We start from the raw sequence: 20,336 nt of genomic DNA on the forward strand, positions 1-20,336 counted from the left end.
GCGGGGCTTCTGAGCAGCACCACCTGCTGGTTCTACACGCGTCTTACTTCCTTTGCCCCAAATCTCTCTCTAGTGGACCTGCACTCTTTCAATCTTCGGCACCTAATTACAAGTAAAGCATAATACAAAGTAGTTAGAACGATCCAGGGAGAAACTGCAGGTCTCCAAAGGCAGGAAAAAGTAAGTACCCAACCGCTCGCTTGAGGACTGGGTCGCGAGGAAACAGGGCGGAGGGGCTGGCGCGAGAGCCCCAGAACAAGGCTCTACTTCCGCCCCGCGCGGCCCCGCCCCCCCGCGACGCGACGGGCGGTCATGTGACGGCCGCGCGCGTTCCCGGCCGCTGCGGGCTCTCAGGCCGAAGAGGAAAGGCTGCGAGACGGCCGCGGCTGTGGCTAGAGAGGTGGGAGTCGGGGTGAGGTTTTCGCGGGGAAGGGTCAGAGGCAGCCACTGCGACATCCTAACCCAGGGAAAGGCGTGATGGCTCGCGGTGTCACCTCCAGCCGCGACGCGCTTCGGGTGGGCCCTGCGCTCCGGGCCTGAGAGGGGCGGCGGCGGGGTCAGGGGCCGGTACGTAGGTGGACGCCCTTGGGCTGGCGCGGCCGCGGCTCTCTGCGCCCAGGCGGGATAGGGCAGTTCAGCCCTTCCCTCCGCCCCCACCTTGGCTGTTGTCGCAGGCAAGAAGACTGTGATGGGCGCTGCGTTGTCCGCGGCCGCCGCAGCCCCTGCCCTGGGCGACGGCCCGGAGCTGGTCACGGTCGGGGTGCGAGAGGCGGAGCAGCGGCCATTACTGCGCAGCCTCTTCCGCCGGGGTCCTCGTCTCTGCCTTTGGTGGCAACCAGGTCCCTCTCCTCTCCCCTTGTCGGTGGGGTCAGGCCTCTACTCGGGGAACTTCCGGCCTCAAGATTTAGGGGCGGCTATGGTTTGAAGGGTATCCTGTCCCTGTCTTCCCGTGTGGAGGCCTCTGCCCGGGCCTTGGGTCAGATCGCAGCCAGGGCGTACAGTCCCTTCATTTTGTCTTTTTCCGGGAGTGTCTTCGGCTGCTGCCTTCTCTTCCCTCTCCCTCCTCCTCTGCTCAGAGTCTGGGTCTTGCCTAATAGGAAGAGCAGTCCCTCCACCTTGCCCTGGTTAAGCCCAGCGCTGCGTATTGTCGTGGTTTTGATGATTAGTAAATCATCGGAACAATTAAGAGACCTCTTGATACCCGTTGAGCCAAAAAAAAAAAAAAAAACAAAACACCACACCTCAGTGCATCTTAAAAGCGGGGGCTGTTGCTTTGTTCTGGTAGCTGAGTAGAGTTCTCTCCCTACCTCGCCCCCCACCCCCCCCGCACCAATCCCATCTAAAAGAGTACGTACGGGTCTTCCATTGTTGTCGCTGTTTTATTTTCTGTAGGAGTCTAGAGAAGGCTGCAAAGTTGTTTTGAGTTTACACACACATTTTGACAACTAGAGCCTTCTCTTGTTAACCATTTCGTATATGTTTTTATTTTTCTTCCCTAAGTGCCAGTTTAGTGACACTTTTCAAGTTTCGAAAGTACTTACATTTTGTTTAATATTTTTAGTAATATTTTTGTAATACTGAAACTGTGGAATTGAGGGAAGAAGAACGCCAAGAAATGACAAATAGCGTTGTCTTTATAGTTTGACATTTCAGGTCCTTGGGCGCACTCCCTCCCCTCCAGTGTGTGTACTTTTAAATAGGATGTGAAAGTATAACATTGGCATTGAAAGCAGTGTATAATTACAGAAATTGGAGGACTTAAGACTTTTTGTCTTTTTAACAAATGAATCTATGTTTAGACTCTTAAAAAGACGTGGAATATAGGACACATGAAGAAAATGACCCACAGAAATAACAGGATTTATGATGTTGACTCTGCTGTTTTCATGACCAGCAAATACTGTTTGTCTTGAGTGTCTGAGTGCTCTAAAAACACATGAAAATAGGTCAAGTAAATCTCTTTTAAAGAGAAAACCAGAAAAGTGAAAGCTACACTAGAAATAGATTTTTGGATGTGTTTGTTTTAGCCTTGTGTATCTTAAATTGGAATATTTTGTTAAGCCCACTCTTTGATTTAGAATTTGTGTTTTAAATGGGCCAATGTAAGTTCTGGGCAAAATAAAAATAATGGTAAATATTTGAAGGTTTTTGTTACTTACTGGTTGTTAAAAACTTGGTCATCAGGGAAACTGTTTTTCCAAATAGCTAGTCATCAGACAGGAGGTCAAAAAAGGAAATGGCTTTTTTCTTTTAGGAGACACGTGTCAACTGGTAAAGTATTTTGTTACAGTTTCCACCAATTTGAATTGTTAGAAGAATAGGACAGATTTTTTTTTTTAAAGGATCCAGAAATGATTTTTTGACTTAGTATAGAAGAAAAAGTATTCAGTCTCTTCTTCTCACAGTATTAGTCTGCTTAGAGAATATTATTTTATGTATTAGCCGTTTACTAGCATGAAATGCCTGACACAGTCAGCTGGTATTTCAATGTTTTTTTTTTTTCCAGCGTCAGTAACAGAGGGTGCTGACCATTTATTCCATTCCCGTACCTGGTTCTTGATTGTGCCTAAGGAACATGAATTTGTGAAACAACAGGTTGGATTAGGAATAATCTTTGTGGGTATGGAAACCATTTTATTAACATTCTTCTACAGCCACCTGTGCCTATTTATGGAATATTTAGTGTTTATGGCTTATTAACTTTTGGATTAGTTAAATAAAACCTGTTGTTAAATTCGTGTTAAAGTATTTAGAATTACAGAAATATTGAATAGGGTGAAGTAACACGGGAGTTATGACTTGACCAGGGTCACACATATTAGTAATAGAGCCTTTCTCATTTACAAAATGGCTGCAGGCTCTGAAACTTCTGTTTGATAAGATTAAAAGTATTTGTTCATGTTCACATTTCATGTTTTGTTTAAAATAAAATGCAAAGGCCACAGTTGGGGGGATGTAAAGGTTTAATGCTTGAATATGAAGATTGTGAAGGTCATAGATTGCCATACAGTTTTTTTAAGGTTTTTTAAGGTTTAAGGGAAGTACTAAACAATAAGGGAAGTAATTCTTTAAGATAGTATAGTGTTGGGGCTCCTGGGCAGCTCAGTTGGTTAAGTGTCCAACATCTGATCTCAACTCAGATCTTGATCTTAGGGTCCTGAGTTCAAGCTCCATTTTGGGCTCCATGCTGGGCGTGGAGCCTACTTAAAAAAATAAAAAGTAAAATAAAATAGTGTAGTGTTAAGTATTGGCCCCATTTAGTTGAAATGAGGTTTGACTGAAGACTTTTGTTTCCCAGTATGACCTGTGCTTTCTGTAAGCTTGAGTTTTAGCAGGGGATGAGAGGGAGAGCTAAAAATGGAAACATTAGGGCATTTAGTTACCTCTCTCAATTTGAGACTCTTCCTCAAGAAATATTAAGATGTATCTGCTAAATTACACCCTGTCTCTCTATTCTTTCGCTGGTCTTTGCTTTTTCCTTTTTTTTAATTTTTTTTATTTTTGAGTTTGTATACCACAAGTTGGAAAGTTTGAAGTATTTTTCTTTTCTGTCACTGCTAGCTTTTATATAGAACATTTCCTGTTTTGTGTATTTTGAATTAAAAAAAAGTAAAAACTATTAAACAGCTGTCATGACGTAATTGGAAAAATATAGGAAGTCTTCAAATCTTTATAATTTGAAATTTTAACTGTTATATACTTATCTTTTTCTTTGATTAGTTCTTTTAAAAAGATAATCATTTATTTGAATCTATTATGTGGAAAAAAATGATGGTTTTTTGACTTTGTGACTGACTTGAAAAGTGGAATTGTAATTAAGTCTAGGTATTTTCAGAGAAGATAACAGCATATGCAAATAATAGAAGTGTGAATTTGTTGAGTGGTCACAAATTATAAATAGTACAGTATTACTTCATTTTCAGTTATACTTATTTACTAATCGGTTGAGTGGATAAATGACTTAAATTCACTGACAATCTCTAAACTCTTTTATATATTTTGAAATTTAGTCTGTCACCTTTTTCCCCCAGAATTGCTAAGAGGCAGAAATATGTAATGTAGTTTCAAATCTTTTCTCTTTTTATGTTACCTTCCTAATAGTTCTTTTCTGTATAAATTTTCACCTAAAGAAAGAACCTTAACCCATTCACTAATTGGTATTTGCGTATCAAAATACTGTGGTAAATTTTAGTTTGGTATATAATTTATAAATCATTGAAGTGAGAATTACGTATGTTTGAATTATTTATGGTTTGTCAAATTAATTCTGGCTTATAGTTAGAAATTTTGTCTTACATCTTTGGATGAAAGTAAAAGCCTCCCTTTCCCCTCATTTAAAAAAAATCTTTGGTTTCAAATGTAGAAATTTTCTGAGGACTACTACATATGACCATTTTGAATATTACATGCTATTCCCTGTGTTGTGCCCACTTGGCTTTATAATTGTCAGAGGTTATAGTGGATGGATCAGTTTGGCAGAATTGGTATCACTGAAACCAGTCAATTTTGATTACAACACAACATGCAGTTTTCTTTTTAATCTGTGCCAGCACAGGTGTGGATAAAGTAACATGAAGTTCATTTTTTTTATTCAACAATCCTGGTAGTAAATTGCCAGTTTTGTATTTTTAAAAATTGTTAATATGCAAGACATTCTAAACCAGCATTGTCCAGTATGGTAGCCACTAGCCACATAGAGCTGTTGAGCACTTGATATGTGGCTAGTCTGAACTGAGTTGTGCTATATGTGTAAAATACACACCAAATTTCAAAGACTATACACACACACGAGAATATAAAATATCACATTAATAATTTCTTTATATTAAATACATTTGGAAATGGTAATGTTTTAAATATTTGGGGTTAAATAAAATATTTAAATTAGTTTTACCTGTTTCCTTTTATTCTTAATGTGGCTAATAGAAAATTTGAAATTATAAATGTGGCTTGCATCATATTTCTGTTTGATGATGCTATTCTAGACCTTTTCTCTGAGATACAGTACACTGAAGAAAAGATTTTTTTAAAGAAACACTTGGGTTTGAATCCCATCTCCCAATATTGATAGCTTTGTGATTTGGGATTAAATCCTTTGGGTTTGGGTTTCCTCATTTATAAAATGGGTGTAGTCATATCTCACAGGGTTGTTTGAGGTTATCAGGAGCTTCATGAACTTTTTGGTACGCATATGAACCACCTGGAGATCTGATTCTGTTGGTGGAATGGGGCTCCAGATTTGTCATTTGTAAGGGACTCCCAGGTAAATGCTGATTTAGTTGGTTGGGGACACAGTTTGCATAGCTAGGATCTAGAATACTACATAGATTTTAGTTTATTTTCCTCCCCCCAACCATAATTATCCATTTAGAGTCCACTTTGAAAATTAACCATGGTATATAGGAATTGGAAAAGTCACTGTATCTTGCAAGAGTTACTAAAACTGGTTTTATTCTTGTTTTTTTATCTGCATTCTGGAGAATTCATTGCCAGCGAACAAAACCTTAGGTAAATGATGAGCTTGTCAAAAGATATAAAGATGGCTTGAATCTTACATTTGTAAATGTATTAACTTCCCTCTGTTATATTTTAAGCTCTTTAAAGAAATTATTAGAACTTGGGTATCTTTATATCTTTCATGGCTGGGTGCCTTGTTCACAGAACTCAAATGTGTTATGTGAATGAATTTATTTCAGTATTTTTCTCAACAGTTACTTTAGGAAGTTTTTCCTTCATCCAAGAAATAACACTTCAAGTCAGCAAAAACTGGCAGTTTACTAGCCACTTAGAGATAAAAGACAGTCTGTATCTTCAGGAGGTTGATGGTTTAATAGAACAGTCAAAAGCAAATCAATAATTTCAGTGTATGGGATAACTTCAGTAATAGAAGAATGTACAATATATAGTGGAGGGAACAATTTTGGGGAAGTAGAGAAAGTAGTAGTATGGTAGCATTCATAAGCTGTAAAAGAGATGGATTATACCAGGAGGAGGAAGTATAGAACTATAAAGAGAGGTTTAGAGAAGTATGAATAATTTGGTATAACTAGGTTATGAATCTGTGAGAGTCGTGGTAGGAGATAAGACTAGAGAGAGATTTAGGTTTCAGGTCATTAAAGCCTTTGAATGCTGTCCTTAGGAGCTTTGCCTTTATTGTATGGGCTAGAGAACCAGTATGGGGCTTTGCATATGGGAGGCCCATTTTGCCTTTTAGTGTATCACTCAGAGACTTAGTGAATAAATTTGAGGGGTGTTGCTGAAGCAGGATAGACTGGACCATAGTTCAGGTGAGAGGTGATGTATGTCTAAACTAGGACACTAGCAATGGCAGGAGAGTAGAGTATAGATTCCAAAGGTGTTAGGGGTAAAAGTTGACAGAATTTGGTTGGAGAGGAGATGAGAAAAAGGATTTTGTTTTTTTCCATCTGCATTCCTTGATTAAAGCATGGAAGCTGAGATGTCACTTGTAAGATTCATGCAGACATGGGGGTTTGTGGAGAATGTGTAAATGAGAGACAGATGTGAAAGCCAAATCTTCTGTTAAGAAAGAAGTTAAAATGGTTGGGCTCCAGATTGGGCAGGAAAAGAAATGAGACTGGGAACTGACTAAAGAAAAGGAGGCTGTCAAGAAACTAGAGATCCTTGTGAAATAAAGAGTAGATGTGGGAATGAGTAAATTAGCTGGAAGGACCAGAGCTTGTAATCTAAGAGTGAGATTAAGATTTTAGAGAGGCGGCACTCTAGGTGGCTTCTAGTTCCAAATGTATACATCATATTTTGTTGCTGGATGGACAGGGAGGTGAAAGTTCACTGAATTTAGGATTTTAGGAATTGAAAACGTACAGTTTTTCTCAAATTGGATTCGATGGATTACCTGCATCGCTTTCACTTAAGGTGAGATTCCTGGGCTTACATGCCATCCACGTCTACTGGCCTAGAATCTCCAGGGTTAGGGCCTGAGAATGTATATCTCTAATAAGCAGCCTCATTGGGGCAAGTTTTAAGAACCTCAGAGTTAGGAGTTGGGATGGGTCATATTTAAATTGGCTCATAGTGATGTGTCAGGAGTTAGGATGGAGAGGATGATGAACAGTGAAAATTAAGTCACTGCCTTAAAGGTTAATCTAGAAGAGATGTAGGGGATTATATAGTCAGTGATGAGCCTCCAAAGAAAGTCTTCCCTCTTGCTGTTACTGTGAGGCTTACGATCTCTAGTCATCATGTTTGCTTGATTCTGAGTTCTGTGTAGTATGATGTGCCTCCTGCACTGACTGGGCATCCTGAAGTGGCAGGAGAGAATACTAAAAGAGAAGAAAGGATTAATGGCTGAAATGATGTTTTGGTTAGTGCTTCTGGATTCCCTGAATAAGAGGCATCTTGAGAGAAGTTTGGCTTAATGATTGTAAACTTGGATATACATAAAAATAGCAGGAGGTTCTAGTTAATGTGATGGCCTCGTCTTTGCGCACACTACTTCCTTTTAGAAAGGCAATGGCTATATTCCATATGGGCTAATTTGTCCATATAGATGTATTAACTTTAAAAACATTTTTCACTTTAAAAACATTTTTATTGTGGTAAAATATAAATAACATAAAATTCACCATTTTAACCATTTTAAATGTACAATTCAGTGTCATTAATTACTTTTACAATGTCATGCAACCATCACCACTATTTATTTCCACAACTTCATCATTTTATTTATTTTTTAATTTTTTAAAAGATTTTATTTATTCATTTGAGAGAGAATGAGATAGAGAGCATGAGAGGGGGGAGGGTCAGAGGGAGAAGCAGACTCCCTGCCGAGCAGGGAGCCCGATGCGGGACTTGATCCCGGGACTCCAGGATCATGACCTGAGCCGAAGGCAGTCGCTTAACCAACTGAGCCACCCAGGCGCCCCTCAACTTCATCATTTTAAACAGAAATTCTGTATCCTTTAAGCAATAACTGTTTGCTCCTCTCCTTAGCCCCTGGTAACTTATCTACTTTCTGTCTCTGAATATGCCTGTTTTCAATATTTCATTTAAGTGGAATCACAAAATTTTCCTTTTGTGTCTGGCGTATCTCACTTAGCGTAATACTTTCAAGGCTCATCCATGTTATAGTGTGTATCAGAATTTCCTTTCTTTCTATGGCTGTATAATATTCCATTGTATTTGTATACCACATTTTGTTTCTCCATTCTTCTGATGGGTGCTTGGTTGTGTCTACCTTTTGACTTTTGTGAATAATTCTGCAAAGAACATTGGTGTACAAGTATCTGTTTACGTCCCTGTTTTAATTCTTTTGGGTATATACCTGGGAGTGGAATTGATGGATTATATGGTAATTCTGTTTAGTTTTTTTGAGGAACCACCATACTTCACAGTGGCTGGACTATCTTTCATTCCCATCGACAGTGTACAAGGGTTCCAGTTTTTCCACATTCTCGCCAATGCTTATTATTTTCCTTTTTTTTTTTTAAATTATAGCCATCCTAATAAATGTGAAGCGGCAATTCTTGTGGTTTTGATTTACATTTCCCTGATAACTAATAATGTTGAGCATCTTTTCATGTGTTTAATGTCAATTTCTACATCTTCGAAGAAGTATCTACTCAAGTCTTTTGTCCATTCAAAAAAACTTTTTTGTCCTTTTGTTGTTGTAGGCATTCTTTTATGTATTGTGGATATTAAACCCTTATCTGTATATGATTTATAAAGATTCTCTCCCATTTTGACGTTTAACTTGCTTGACAATGTCCTTTGATGCCCAGAAGTTTTAATTTTGATGAAGTCCACAATTTGTTTTTTTCTTTTGGTGTCATTCATATCTAGGAATCCATTGCCAAACCCAACATCATAGAGATAAACCCCTCTGTTTTCTTCTAAGGGTTGTATGGTTTTACCTCTTTTTAGGTTTGTTGGTCTGTCTTGAGTTAGTTTTTGTATGTGGTGTGAAGTAGGGGTCCAACTTCATTCTTTTGCATGTGGCAGTTCACTTGTCCTAGCATTTGTTGAAGAGACTATACTTTCTCCCATTGGATGGACTTGGCACCCCTTTTTAAAAATCAGTTGGCGGGTGCCTGGGTGGCTCAGTTGGTTAAGCGACTGCCTTCGGCTCAGGTCATGATCCTGGAGTCCCGGGATCGAGTCCCGCATCGGGCTCCCTGCTCGGCAGGGAGTCTGCTTCTCCCTCTGACCCTCCCCCCTCTCATGTGCTCTCTCTCATTCTCTCTCTCTCAAATAAATAAATAAAATCTTTTAAAAAAAAAATCAGTTGGCTCTACAAGTAAGGGTTTATTTCTGGACTGTCTCTTCTTTTGGTGTATTCGCCTATTCTTGTACCAATACCACACTGACTTGATTACTGTAGCTTTGTAGTAAATTTTGAGTAAATTTTGAAATCGCGAAGTGTGAGTTCTTCAGCTTTGTTCTTTTTCAAGATTGTTTTGGATTATTTTAGGCCCTTCACAGTTTCATACGAATTTGAGGATTGGCTTTTCCATTTCTGCAAAAAAGGCTGTTGGAATTTGCCTAAGGATTATGTTCAATCTATAGATCATTTTGTTTAGTATCGTCATCTTCAGTCTTCCAATCCATGAACAGTTGTCTTTCGATTTAATTAGCTCTCCTTTAATTTCTTTCTGCAGTGGTTTTTTTTTTTTTTTTTAAAGAATTTACTTATTTGAGAGAGAGAATGATATAGAGAGCGTGAGAGGGGGGAGGGTCAGAGAGAGAGGCAGACTCCCTGCTGAGCAGGGAGCCCGACGTGGGACTCGATCCCGGGACTCCAGGAACATGACCTGAGCCGAAGGCAGTCGCTTAACCAACTGAGCCACCCAGGCGCCTCTGCAGTGTTTTATAGTTTTCAGTGTACAAGTCTTTCCCCTCCTTGGTTAAGTTGATTCCTAGGCATTTTATTCTTTTAGATGCTATTATAAATGAAATTTTTGAGCATTCTCTAAAATGCTTTCTTGATTGCCTTTTTGGATTATTGACTGTTAGATGTAGAAACACAGCTGATTTGTACATTGAGCTTGTAACCTGCAACTTTGCTGAATTTATTACCCCTAGTAGTTTTCTTGGGGATTCTTGGGATTTTCTATATAGAAAATAGAGATAGTTTTACTTCTTCCTTACCTTTTTGTATGACTTTCATATCTTTTTCTAGTCTAATTGCTCTAGCTAGCACTTCCAGTACTGTGGTGAAAGCAGGTATCCTTGTCTTGAAATTTTGTGATTTCTAACCTAAATTTGCCACTGAATTTTGTTAAAGGGTCATACATAACTAATTTTATTGATCTTAATTAGTCTGTATAGAAGTTGATGAAATAACTTCTTTTGCAGCACAGAATGAACCAGCAGTGGAAGACAAAATACCACACACTGTTTGACTGCCGGTGAAGATGAGCTTTTGTTTTTGTGCCAGACAACTGTGGGATTTGTAATAGAAATGTAAGTATGGCATCATGGTTTGTCCCAAAGATGCAGTAAATTAAATGAACTGATAAAATGCAGTAAGCCAAGTTACATGTTTTATTTAGATCTAATTACACAAAATGAGCATTTTGTATTGTTTTAGATGTTTTATTGAGTTAGTAATTTTATTCATGTGAAATTACTGTTAACGTAGATATCCAGAAATCTTACCAGGAAAAATTTCTATAAAAGTCAGTGAAACTGAAGACAGAAGAATTTTCTCGTAGGGTAAAAAACTGGAAAGATTTTTAGATCTTCTAGGTTCTCCTTTCTCTTTACATAGTAACTTACTTAAAAACCAAACTAGGCAGACAATATCACCTTTTATAAATAAGAGGGACTTAATGGGACTTAAAAACACTTATTATTAAAAGCTTGTTTCACTAAATTAAAGTTTTTTAAATTAATTGATTTTTTAAAATAAAGAACTATTTAGAGAGTGTGCAGGGGAGGGAAGGGCAGAGAAAGAGGGAGAGAGAGAGTCCTAAGCAGACTCTGCGCTGAGTTCAGAGCCTGACGTGGGGCTTGATCTCACGGCCTGAGCTGAAACCAAGAGTCAGACACTTAACCAGCTGCACCACCCAGGCGCCCCTAGATTAATTGATTTTTTAAAAATTTAGTATATTGCATTTTAATTAATACTGAATTCACTCTAGCCCCCAGTTTTACCAGTTGTGTTTTCCTATCATTTAGTTTTTGTGAAATATGCTTTAAAATACTACATTACCATGATTGTGCCCATTTTGAACATCATTCTATTCTTGATAGATATTTTTACATGATGAACACCGTATTCTTCCAAGTTAATATGAACATTATCCAACCTGTAGATACTATTTCACATGTTCTCTCAGTTTGACATGTAACTATTGCTATCTTCTTTTCAATATGATGCTTTAATTATATACTAAAAGTATGGCAATATCATTCTTAGTGTTGAGAATTTGATAAAAGTAAAATGAAACCTATATGTATTTTTCTTTAAAATTGGGGCAAATATATCTTTTATTTAATCTTGTTCATATGTTATTTGCCGTTATATGTATAAAGTCTCTCTCTATATATAGAGAGAGAGTTTCAAAAACCATATTTAAAAAACCATGTGTATATATATATGTAGGTTAAATATTATAGGTGCTGGCCATCAAGGGACTAGACTATGGTCTAGGAAGTGAAACATAATTAATTATTAATTAAACAGTGGAAGAAATGCCATATTGAGGTAACAATAAGATGCTTTTGGAACTGAAAGGATTTAGTCCATCTGAAGGTTCAGAGTGAGAAGAACTTTTAGCTTGATCTTAAAGAATAAATAGAATTTTACTAAGTTGAGAAAATTAGGAAGTATTTTTTAAGGCAAGGTAATGAGGGAGGGGCACAGTTGCCTAAATATCGGGGCATCTTAGGGGAGTCAGGGAGCAGTCCCATGTAGCAAAGTGGGGTAGGGAGAAAGAGACTTCAGAGTTGGTAAAGGGAGTGAATATTCAGTGCTTGCTGTATTGCTAGGTACTTACTGGGTATTTTATTTGGATTATTGAAATTAATCACTGTGAAAAATGGTAGTTAGCTCATTTACTGGTGAAGAAACAGAATTAGAGAGATGAAGTCATTTGCCCGAGGTCAGTGTTTCCCAATTTTCTCTGAGAATAATCCCATGGGGCACTTGTTAAAAACACAGATTTTTTAGACTGTAACACAGATACGTGCAAATTTCCAGGGTGGAGCACATCAGCTGATTCTTACTTTTGGAGAAATCTGGGAAATGCTCTTCTAGGTCAGTGTAGTGAGAATAAATGATGGAGCCAGGATTTTAGCTAAGTCTGTTTTACTCTAAAGGCTATATCAATATACTTGGAAGCCAGTGCTTAGGAATTTGGATTAGATAATGTAGGCAGTAGAAAACCATTGAAGCTTGGAGAGAAGACTAATTAGACATGAACCGAGAAAAAGGGATGAGGAGGAGAAAGGACTGAAGTCAGGGAGGCCACTTAGGAGGTTAGTACAAGAGTGTGTCCAAGAAGCCAGAATTGGGATCACAGGCTTTGGGAATGAAGGGGACACATTCTAAAGAAGTTTCTGTCCAGAAAAGAGAAATGGCCAAGGAATAAGGGAGTATTGAGGATGGCTCTAAGTTTTATGCAAGTTCAAAAAAAAAGGAAAGAGGAATAAAGGTTTAGGAGCAGATAATTTTGGTTTTAGTCCTGTTTGATTTTGGGTTCTTGGAGAATATTGAGGTTAATTCTTTGAATACATATTGGAAACACAGTTGGCATGGTTCTGGATATTAGATTTTGGGAGTCACAGTGGTATATTTATTAATCTGAAATACTCAGTAAATTGTCTAGACATAGAATGTACTGTGAAAATAGGGCCACACACAGGGCCTTTGTGAAGAATACTGGTACTTAAGGGCAAATAGAGAAAAGAGAAAACAATATAATAGAAAGGAGAATTGGGAGAGAGTACCATCATGGAAATGCATAGTATAAAGTTTTAGAAAAAGAGTTGGTGGTCATTATCATTCGGTGCAATAGGATCAAATGTATTGAGACTGAAAGAGATCATTAGACTAAGCATGGTAGTTGATTTTGTAATTTAAGGATAGAGAATATTAACCAAAATCTTGAGGGAATTGGGATGGTACTAACACCAGAAATTGAGGGGTTAGCTTTTCAAAACAACTAGCACTATCCCATCCTGAGCCAAGAGGAATGATGATAAGGTAGAGTGAAGATAAAGATAAATTTCAGGGATTCACTCTTACCTAATTTTTTAATGATAAAGGAGTCCAGGATATCTCTAAACTAAGAAGTTGGAGAAGTTGTGTAATAGTCTTTGGGGGAATAGGGAAAGAAAGTTGTCTTGACTGAGTAAAAAGTTACTGATAGGAGGCTTGACAGTCTCTGGGAAATCAAAATAGCTGATTATGTGTGGTGCTCACAACTTTTACACCATACATTTCACTATAAAAGTGGAAATTTTCATGAGTTTAATAGTTAACTTTTGTTAAGTCCTCTCCTTGCTTGACTCTTCTTTTTTTCAAATGTCTTCCTTGTAGCTTTTTTGGTGGTGGTGTCTCTTTATTCCCCATCTCTCTCTGACCACTTCTTAACATCTTTTGTAAACTGTTTTGCCTCATTAGTAAATATTGAAATAATCCAAGGTTCTGTGTTTGGGCCTTTTGTCTGTTCTCTCTACAGGTTTAATTTGGGCATTCATTCATTTTCATGTCTCTTAAGAACCACGTATAGGTGATTCATCAGACTTTTTTCAGCTTAGATTTTACTTTTCCCCAAGTACTGATGAGCATTAGCCCTTCTCCATTTTTGTCTTAATGAATAGTATCAAAATGGATGGATGGCTTTCTTATTTTCTTCTTCTTAATTGGAGCTTTAAATAAATATGGAGATACAAAAGATTTTCAAGAATTTCATTGACAGCTAATTTCTTTAACCTAAATGGGAAGGGATGTAAGAATATACATATTACTTGTTCTCCCATTCTGTAGCTAATTTAGTTCTTTTTCTTCCCAAAAGTTAAAGTTATACTGAGGTTTAAATGTAGCACTAAGGGGCGCCTAGGTGGCTCAGTCGTTAAGCGTCTGCCTTTGGCTCAGGTCATGATCCCAGGGTCCAGGGATCAAGCCCCGCATCGGGCTCCCTGCTCTGCCGGAAGCCTGCTTCTCCCTCTCCCACTCTCCCTGCTTGTGTTCCCTCTCTCGCTGTGTTTCTGTCAAATAAAAAAAATCTTTTTAAAAAATAAATAGATAAATAAAAATAAAAATAAATGTAGCAGTAGAACCTGATGAATTAAAAGAGGCTTTCATATACAGGTTTATGCTTTCATTTAATTTATTCACTTTACAATAATTTTTATTCGAACGTGAATTATCCCCATTTTACTGATGAGAAAGCTGAAGACCCAGAAGCACCGTGTGTGATTTTTAAAAAACCTCTTATAGCTATACTACGAGCTGCTTATATTTGGCAGAATTGAAATATACATAGACTGTTACCACAGTGTAAAGTTACCTGGAGCAGACAAAAGTATTCTGAATCTTTTGCCAAATGTAAATTGAAATACGTGGTATTCTGTCTCGTCACTTTGGGAAGTACTAAGATTTTGTATTTAAGAAATACGTATGAGTTGTGGGGAGCCTAACAAAATGTATTGTGCATGGCCAGTTCTTTTTAGGGGAAATAGGTGGACGGCATTGATTAACCAGTTGAGAAGCAAGCACTTTCACTTATAACTTAGATTGTTAAGTTACAAGATCTTTGAAGGCAAGGGTTTATGTCAAAATACTTTGAGGCTCCTCTAAGTGCCTAACACATATGAAGAGTTCATATCTGGTAGAACTTACCATAGGTTGGGAAAAAGTTGTACTTTACTAGTTTGTGTGACTTAGAGTTTCTGGTAAAGGAATTGATTGGAAATGGAATTAAAGGTTGAAAAAGAGTTTGGAAATCAAGTACTGCATAGTGATCAGTTCTTTCCACTGAGACTGTGCCACTTCCTTTTCTAGGTAAGTATAATCTTTTCCAAAACTTGCTATCATTTTGAACCTTGTCTATTGAGGAACCAGGGACACAGAAAAAAGCAGTAAGAGAATGGATTGTTGGACTGGATGTGCTGTGATGAAAACCTAAGAGGACTGTTTTTCAAGTTTTGATGAGCATAGTAAACATTTTTTACTGACTACACCTTTTGTAACCACTGTACCCATTTTTGAATGCTTGATCTTAGAAAATGGCAGAAATCCTTATGGTGATTAAATTCTAAATATTCCTTGTTTAAAACAGCAGAATCAACTGGTACAGAGATTGTCATTCATTTTAAGCAGCAGTTAATTAATGGTTGCCAATCTCTGTGAGACCTTTACCTCTATTTACGTATCACTGGTGCACTTCCTCTTATCATTTTCTGCCCTTTTAAAATATCTGTGGTTTCCTGATACTATGGGATAAAATCCAATCAGATGCTTCTTTAGCAGGCACAAAAAGACTTCAATGATTTGGCTTCTGATTACCTTTATACCTTCATCTCTTGCTGTTCCATTGCTTATTTGACTCAGGACCATGTATATGGCTCTGACCTCAATTTCTTCCACTCCCCAGCCTCCTCTGCACCCCATACTTTTAGCCTATGTCCATCTTCTCACCTCTCTCTATTACTTTTAATAAGTATCCTAACACATTACTGTAGGAATTAGGCCATATTGTGATTATCTGTTTTGCTTGCATGTATGTTTCCTTATTTAACAAAGTAGGTGTGTATCTTTAGATCCATCAATACTCAGTATTGTATATGGATATGGTACTTTTTTAATAAATGTTCATCTGACTCAATAAGGCAGAAATGAACAAATTTATGTGAGTGTTTAAGCCCGGTACCATCCAGTTGGACAAATTTTGTCCGTTTCTTTCCCTTTCTTCTGCTTTAGGGCAGCCTAAGTATTCATGTCATTTCTCCCTTGTTTTTACCTGATTGTAACATTTGTGGAGCTTTAGTGATTACAAAGTGTTTTCATTTGGTATTTTTGTTTTGTTTTGTTTTTTGTGTATTTTGGCTATTCTCACCTAAGTTTTATGAACTCTGATTTGTAGGTAAGGAAATTTAGAGACTATGGATTTAACTGGGTGCAGAAGAGTAAGGGAGAGGGAGACTCAGGTTTTTAGATTTCTTATCTAGCAGTGGTTTCCTTGTATAATAGCTGCCTTATTTCACATTATCCTTTCTCCCTTGGCCATCTGCAATTTATCATTATAGTCTTCAGTGCACTGCTTCAGGGATGATCTTTAAGTGCACTGACAGAATTTTTATACATTCCCAAGGTATGTGTAAGTAAATTCTTTAAAACAAGTTTGTCAACCAGATGGTTAATGTTATTTAAAGTAAAATAAAGGGACGCCTGGGTGGCTCAGTCGGTTAAGCGTCTGCCTTCAGCTCAGGTGGGATTGAGCCCTGCATCGGGCTCCTGCTCAGTGAGGAGCCTGCTTCTCCGTCTGCCTGCCGCTCCCCCTGCTTATGTGTGCTCTCTCCCCCTTTATTTATTAATAAATAAAATCTTTAAAAAAAAAAAAGTAAAATAAAACTCAAAACATCTATTTTTTTGATGATATTGTATCCTTCATTGAAAAACATACTCATTTTCTTAGCTAAATATTTGACTGTTCTCTATCTGCCAGTCTTGTATGAGAGTACGGAGACGAGCCAAAGTGATCTGTTTCTTGCCTTTACAAAAACCACCTGTTTATGGGGAAGACTGACATTAACAAAATAAACACACACATAAATGTAACAATGCAATTCTGATAAGTGCTAGGAATGAGAAGTACATGGTAGTAAGAAATTAAAAAAAAAAAAAAAGGGTGATTTGACCTAGTCATGGAGACTTTCTCAAGAGGGATATAAGATGGGTAGTAATTTGTCCATGGGGGATGTGGAAGGCAGGAAGTGAAGAACTGTGCATACAGAGAAAACCTATTGAAGGGAGTGGCCAGTGTAGTTGGAAGCCTGATCAAGGGAAAGGGAAGTCTTGGGGCGCCTGGGTGGCTCAGTTGGTTAAGCGGCCTTCTTCGGCTCAGGTCATGATTCCAGAGTCCTGGGATCGAGCCCCGCATCGGGCTCCCTGCTCGGTGGGAAGCCTGCTTCTCCCTCTCCCACTCCCCCTGCTTGTGTTCCTCTCTCGCTGTGTCTCTGTCGAATAAATAGATAAAATCTTTAAAAAAAAAAAAAAGGAAAGGGAAGTCTGATAGAGATGAGGCTGGTGTGGGAGGTGGGAGGCAGGACCATTGCAGGGCTTACAGATCCTAGTCTTTATCCTGAAATCAACTTTTGAAGCAAGAGGTAAGGCTAGACCAATTAAGAGGCATATTCAGTAATTCAATAAACAGCATTTACTTGGTGGCTAGGGAAGGGTAGAAATGTAGGTGGATTCAGGAGATACTTAGGATAAAATTGATAAGACCTGCTGATGTTTTGGATACAAGGAGTAGGAGAAGGGCTATTTCAGTGATGGATTTCTGGCTTGAAAAAGCAGATGGATAATGGTGTCATTGGGGATGGGTAGCTTTTAGGGAGTAAAGAACAGATTATGACTTAAGTTTTTGGGGTTTTTTTTGCCCTCAAGACATCCAGGAAGAAATCTAAAATAGACCATTAGAAATCTAGATCTAGGGCTTACTGCCATGTACTTCTCATTCCTAGCACTTAATCAGAATTGCACAGTTACATTTATGTGTAACTGTGTGTTTATTTTGTTAATGTCAATCTTCCCCATAAGCAGGTGGGCTTTCATTTTTGCTTTCACATAGTCCACTGTGTAGCCCACATATATAATAGGTGCTTAATAATAATCTGAGTTGTTGAATTAAGATATTGGAAGAATTGAAATACAGTTTTAATATTATATGTATTTTATTTTCTTAGGATGGCTGGCTGTGGTGAAATTGATCATTCAATAAACATGCTTCCTACGAACAGGAAAGCGAATGAGTCCTGTGCGAATACTGCACCTTCTCTAACTGTCCCTGAATGTGCCATTTGTCTGCAAACATGTGTTCACCCAGTCAGTCTGCCTTGTAAGCATGTTTTCTGCTATCTATGTGTAAAGGGAGCTTCATGGCTTGGAAAGCGATGTGCCCTCTGTCGACAAGAAATTCCTGAAGATTTCCTTGACAAGCCAACCTTATTGTCACCAGAAGAACTCAAGGCTGCGAGTAGAGGAAATGGTGAATATGCATGGTATTATGAAGGAAGAAATGGGTGGTGGCAGTACGATGAGCGCACTAGTAGAGAGCTGGAAGATGCTTTTTCCAAAGGTAAAAAGAGCACTGAAATGTTAATTGCCGGGTTTCTGTATGTTGCTGATCTTGAAAATATGGTTCAGTACAGGAGAAATGAACATGGACGTCGCAGGAAGATTAAGCGGGATATAATAGATATACCAAAGAAGGGAGTAGCTGGACTTAGGCTGGACTGTGATGCTAATACTGTAAACCTCGCGCGCGAGAGCTCTGCTGACGGAGCGGACAGTGTCTCCGCACAGAGTGGAGCTTCTTCCGTTCAGCCTCTAGTGTCTTCCGTAAGGCCCCTGACATCAGTAGATGGTCAGTTAACAAGCCCTGCAACACCATCCCCTGATGCAAGCACTTCTCTGGAAGACTCTTTTGCTCATTTGCAACTCAGTGGAGACAGCATCGCTGAAAGGAGTCATAGGGGGGGAAGGAGAAGAAGATCATGAGTCGCCATCTTCAGGCAGGCTACCCGCACCAGACGCGTCCATTGAAGAAACCGAATCAGACGCCAGTAGTGATGGTGAGGATGTATCTGCGCTTGTTGCACAACACTCCTTGTCCCAACAGAGACTTTTGGTTCCTAGTGCAAACCAGACAGTATCTGATCTATCAGATCGATCAGGAACTGATCGATCAGTAGCAGGGGGTGGAACAGTGGATGCTGGTGTCAGATCTAGAAGGCCTGATGGACAGTGCACAGTAACTGAAGTTTAAATTAAAAAGTCTTCAGCTTCATGCTCAAAGTTAAAATGGTTATCTGTAAATTTCTGCCCACATAACATTATACTCATCCCTGGTAGTGCATTTTTGGGAGTTGGGGTGGGAAAAGGGGGAAGACAGACCTGTAAATTAAAATGTCTAACATGTCTCTGTTGAGGGATTTATTTAATATAAGGAACTTGGCGTTAATAGTGGAGAGCTGTTTAGTAATAACCCCGTTTTCTTGATGTCTGTTTATTTTACAGTTTTTTTAAATTTGTTCAGTTCTTTTGGCCAGCGTGTGTGTATTACCTGTGCATTAACAGTCCTCATCTGACTCTTGCATTGTGTCTTATTTTTCTGCATGGATTGACGTAAAACCATTACTAAAATTTGGCACCTATGAGATGTCTTGTATTGGTATGAACAGGAAGCTTAATGTGAGAATAGATGTGAATCTGGGATTTTAAAATAGATGAATAACAACTATTAAATAGTAAATTACTGAAATGGAGATGTGAAGAAAACAGCTAATAACTCACGTTTCAGAATCTTGTCTGTAACATACTTCATGGTGTTTCCCATAGGCTTTGCTGTCTAGTCCTTGTAGTTTGAGGTTTCTCTTGATCTGCATTTTTCTTTTTGATTACAGAATTTATAATTTAATAAATACTAGAGTTTATCAAAAATAATTTGTCTGTTGTTTGAGTCTGGAAAGAGGATGGAAACATTTTGACATTTGTGGCCAAAATAAACAGGTAGCGGTTTGAACTGGTTGTATTCAGCTTAGTCACCTGCTCAGGAAAGTTTGATTTTTTTCAGAGACTATTTAAACAGAATCTACAAGCAATTGCATGGAATAAGTATGTATGGAAATCAACCTAAAGCTCGTGAGACTTAAATTTCTTACATAACTAATAGTAGAGACCATATATGTATTTAGATGTTCATTGCCAGTCTTCATTAGTGGTCTGATACTAATGAATTAAATGGGTAGGCTTATTTTAAACAGCATTAGTAGATACAAATTTACTTCACACAAAATGTAGAATCTGTGACAAAATAGGAAGTCTTGGGTTAACCTGGTAATCCAGAATTGGGATCTGAAAAATGGTAATGTGAGTTTGTCTTACTATATTTTAATTCAAAACAGTAGGATCGTGTTGAAGCATACGCAAGTTATTTTTAGTATGTTTTTCAAATGTGACTTGAATGTTACCATAGCAAATAAAAACTGTCACTACTTTGAAATTAATCTTTTATCTCTTGTTGTGATAGGTTAGAATTGGGAGTTAATTCTTTGACTTACATGTTTTTTAAAGCCTGTATTACAGAGATGATCATGAAAGTTTGAGTTGTGCATTTGTATTGTCT

The 20,336-nt window shown here is 38.1% G+C and overlaps 1 protein-coding gene across 1 annotated transcript; it reads left to right on the plus strand.

The window, feature by feature from the left end:
* The first annotated feature begins 311 nt into the window (after nt 1-311).
* On the plus strand, nt 312-20,200 carry RNF146 (ring finger protein 146). The gene is given in 4 exon segments (XM_034990575.1): nt 312-400; nt 10,333-10,440; nt 17,896-18,685; nt 18,687-20,200. Coding segments are annotated over 3 exon segments (1,083 nt in total). The 5' UTR covers nt 312-400; nt 10,333-10,438; the 3' UTR covers nt 18,978-20,200.
* The last annotated feature ends 136 nt before the right edge of the window (nt 20,201-20,336 follow it).

Source organism: Mirounga leonina, unplaced genomic scaffold, assembly GCF_011800145.1.
Source record: "Mirounga leonina isolate KUSES-001 unplaced genomic scaffold, KU_Mleo_1.0 Mir_53, whole genome shotgun sequence".
Classification (NCBI taxonomy): Eukaryota; Metazoa; Chordata; class Mammalia; order Carnivora; family Phocidae; genus Mirounga; species Mirounga leonina.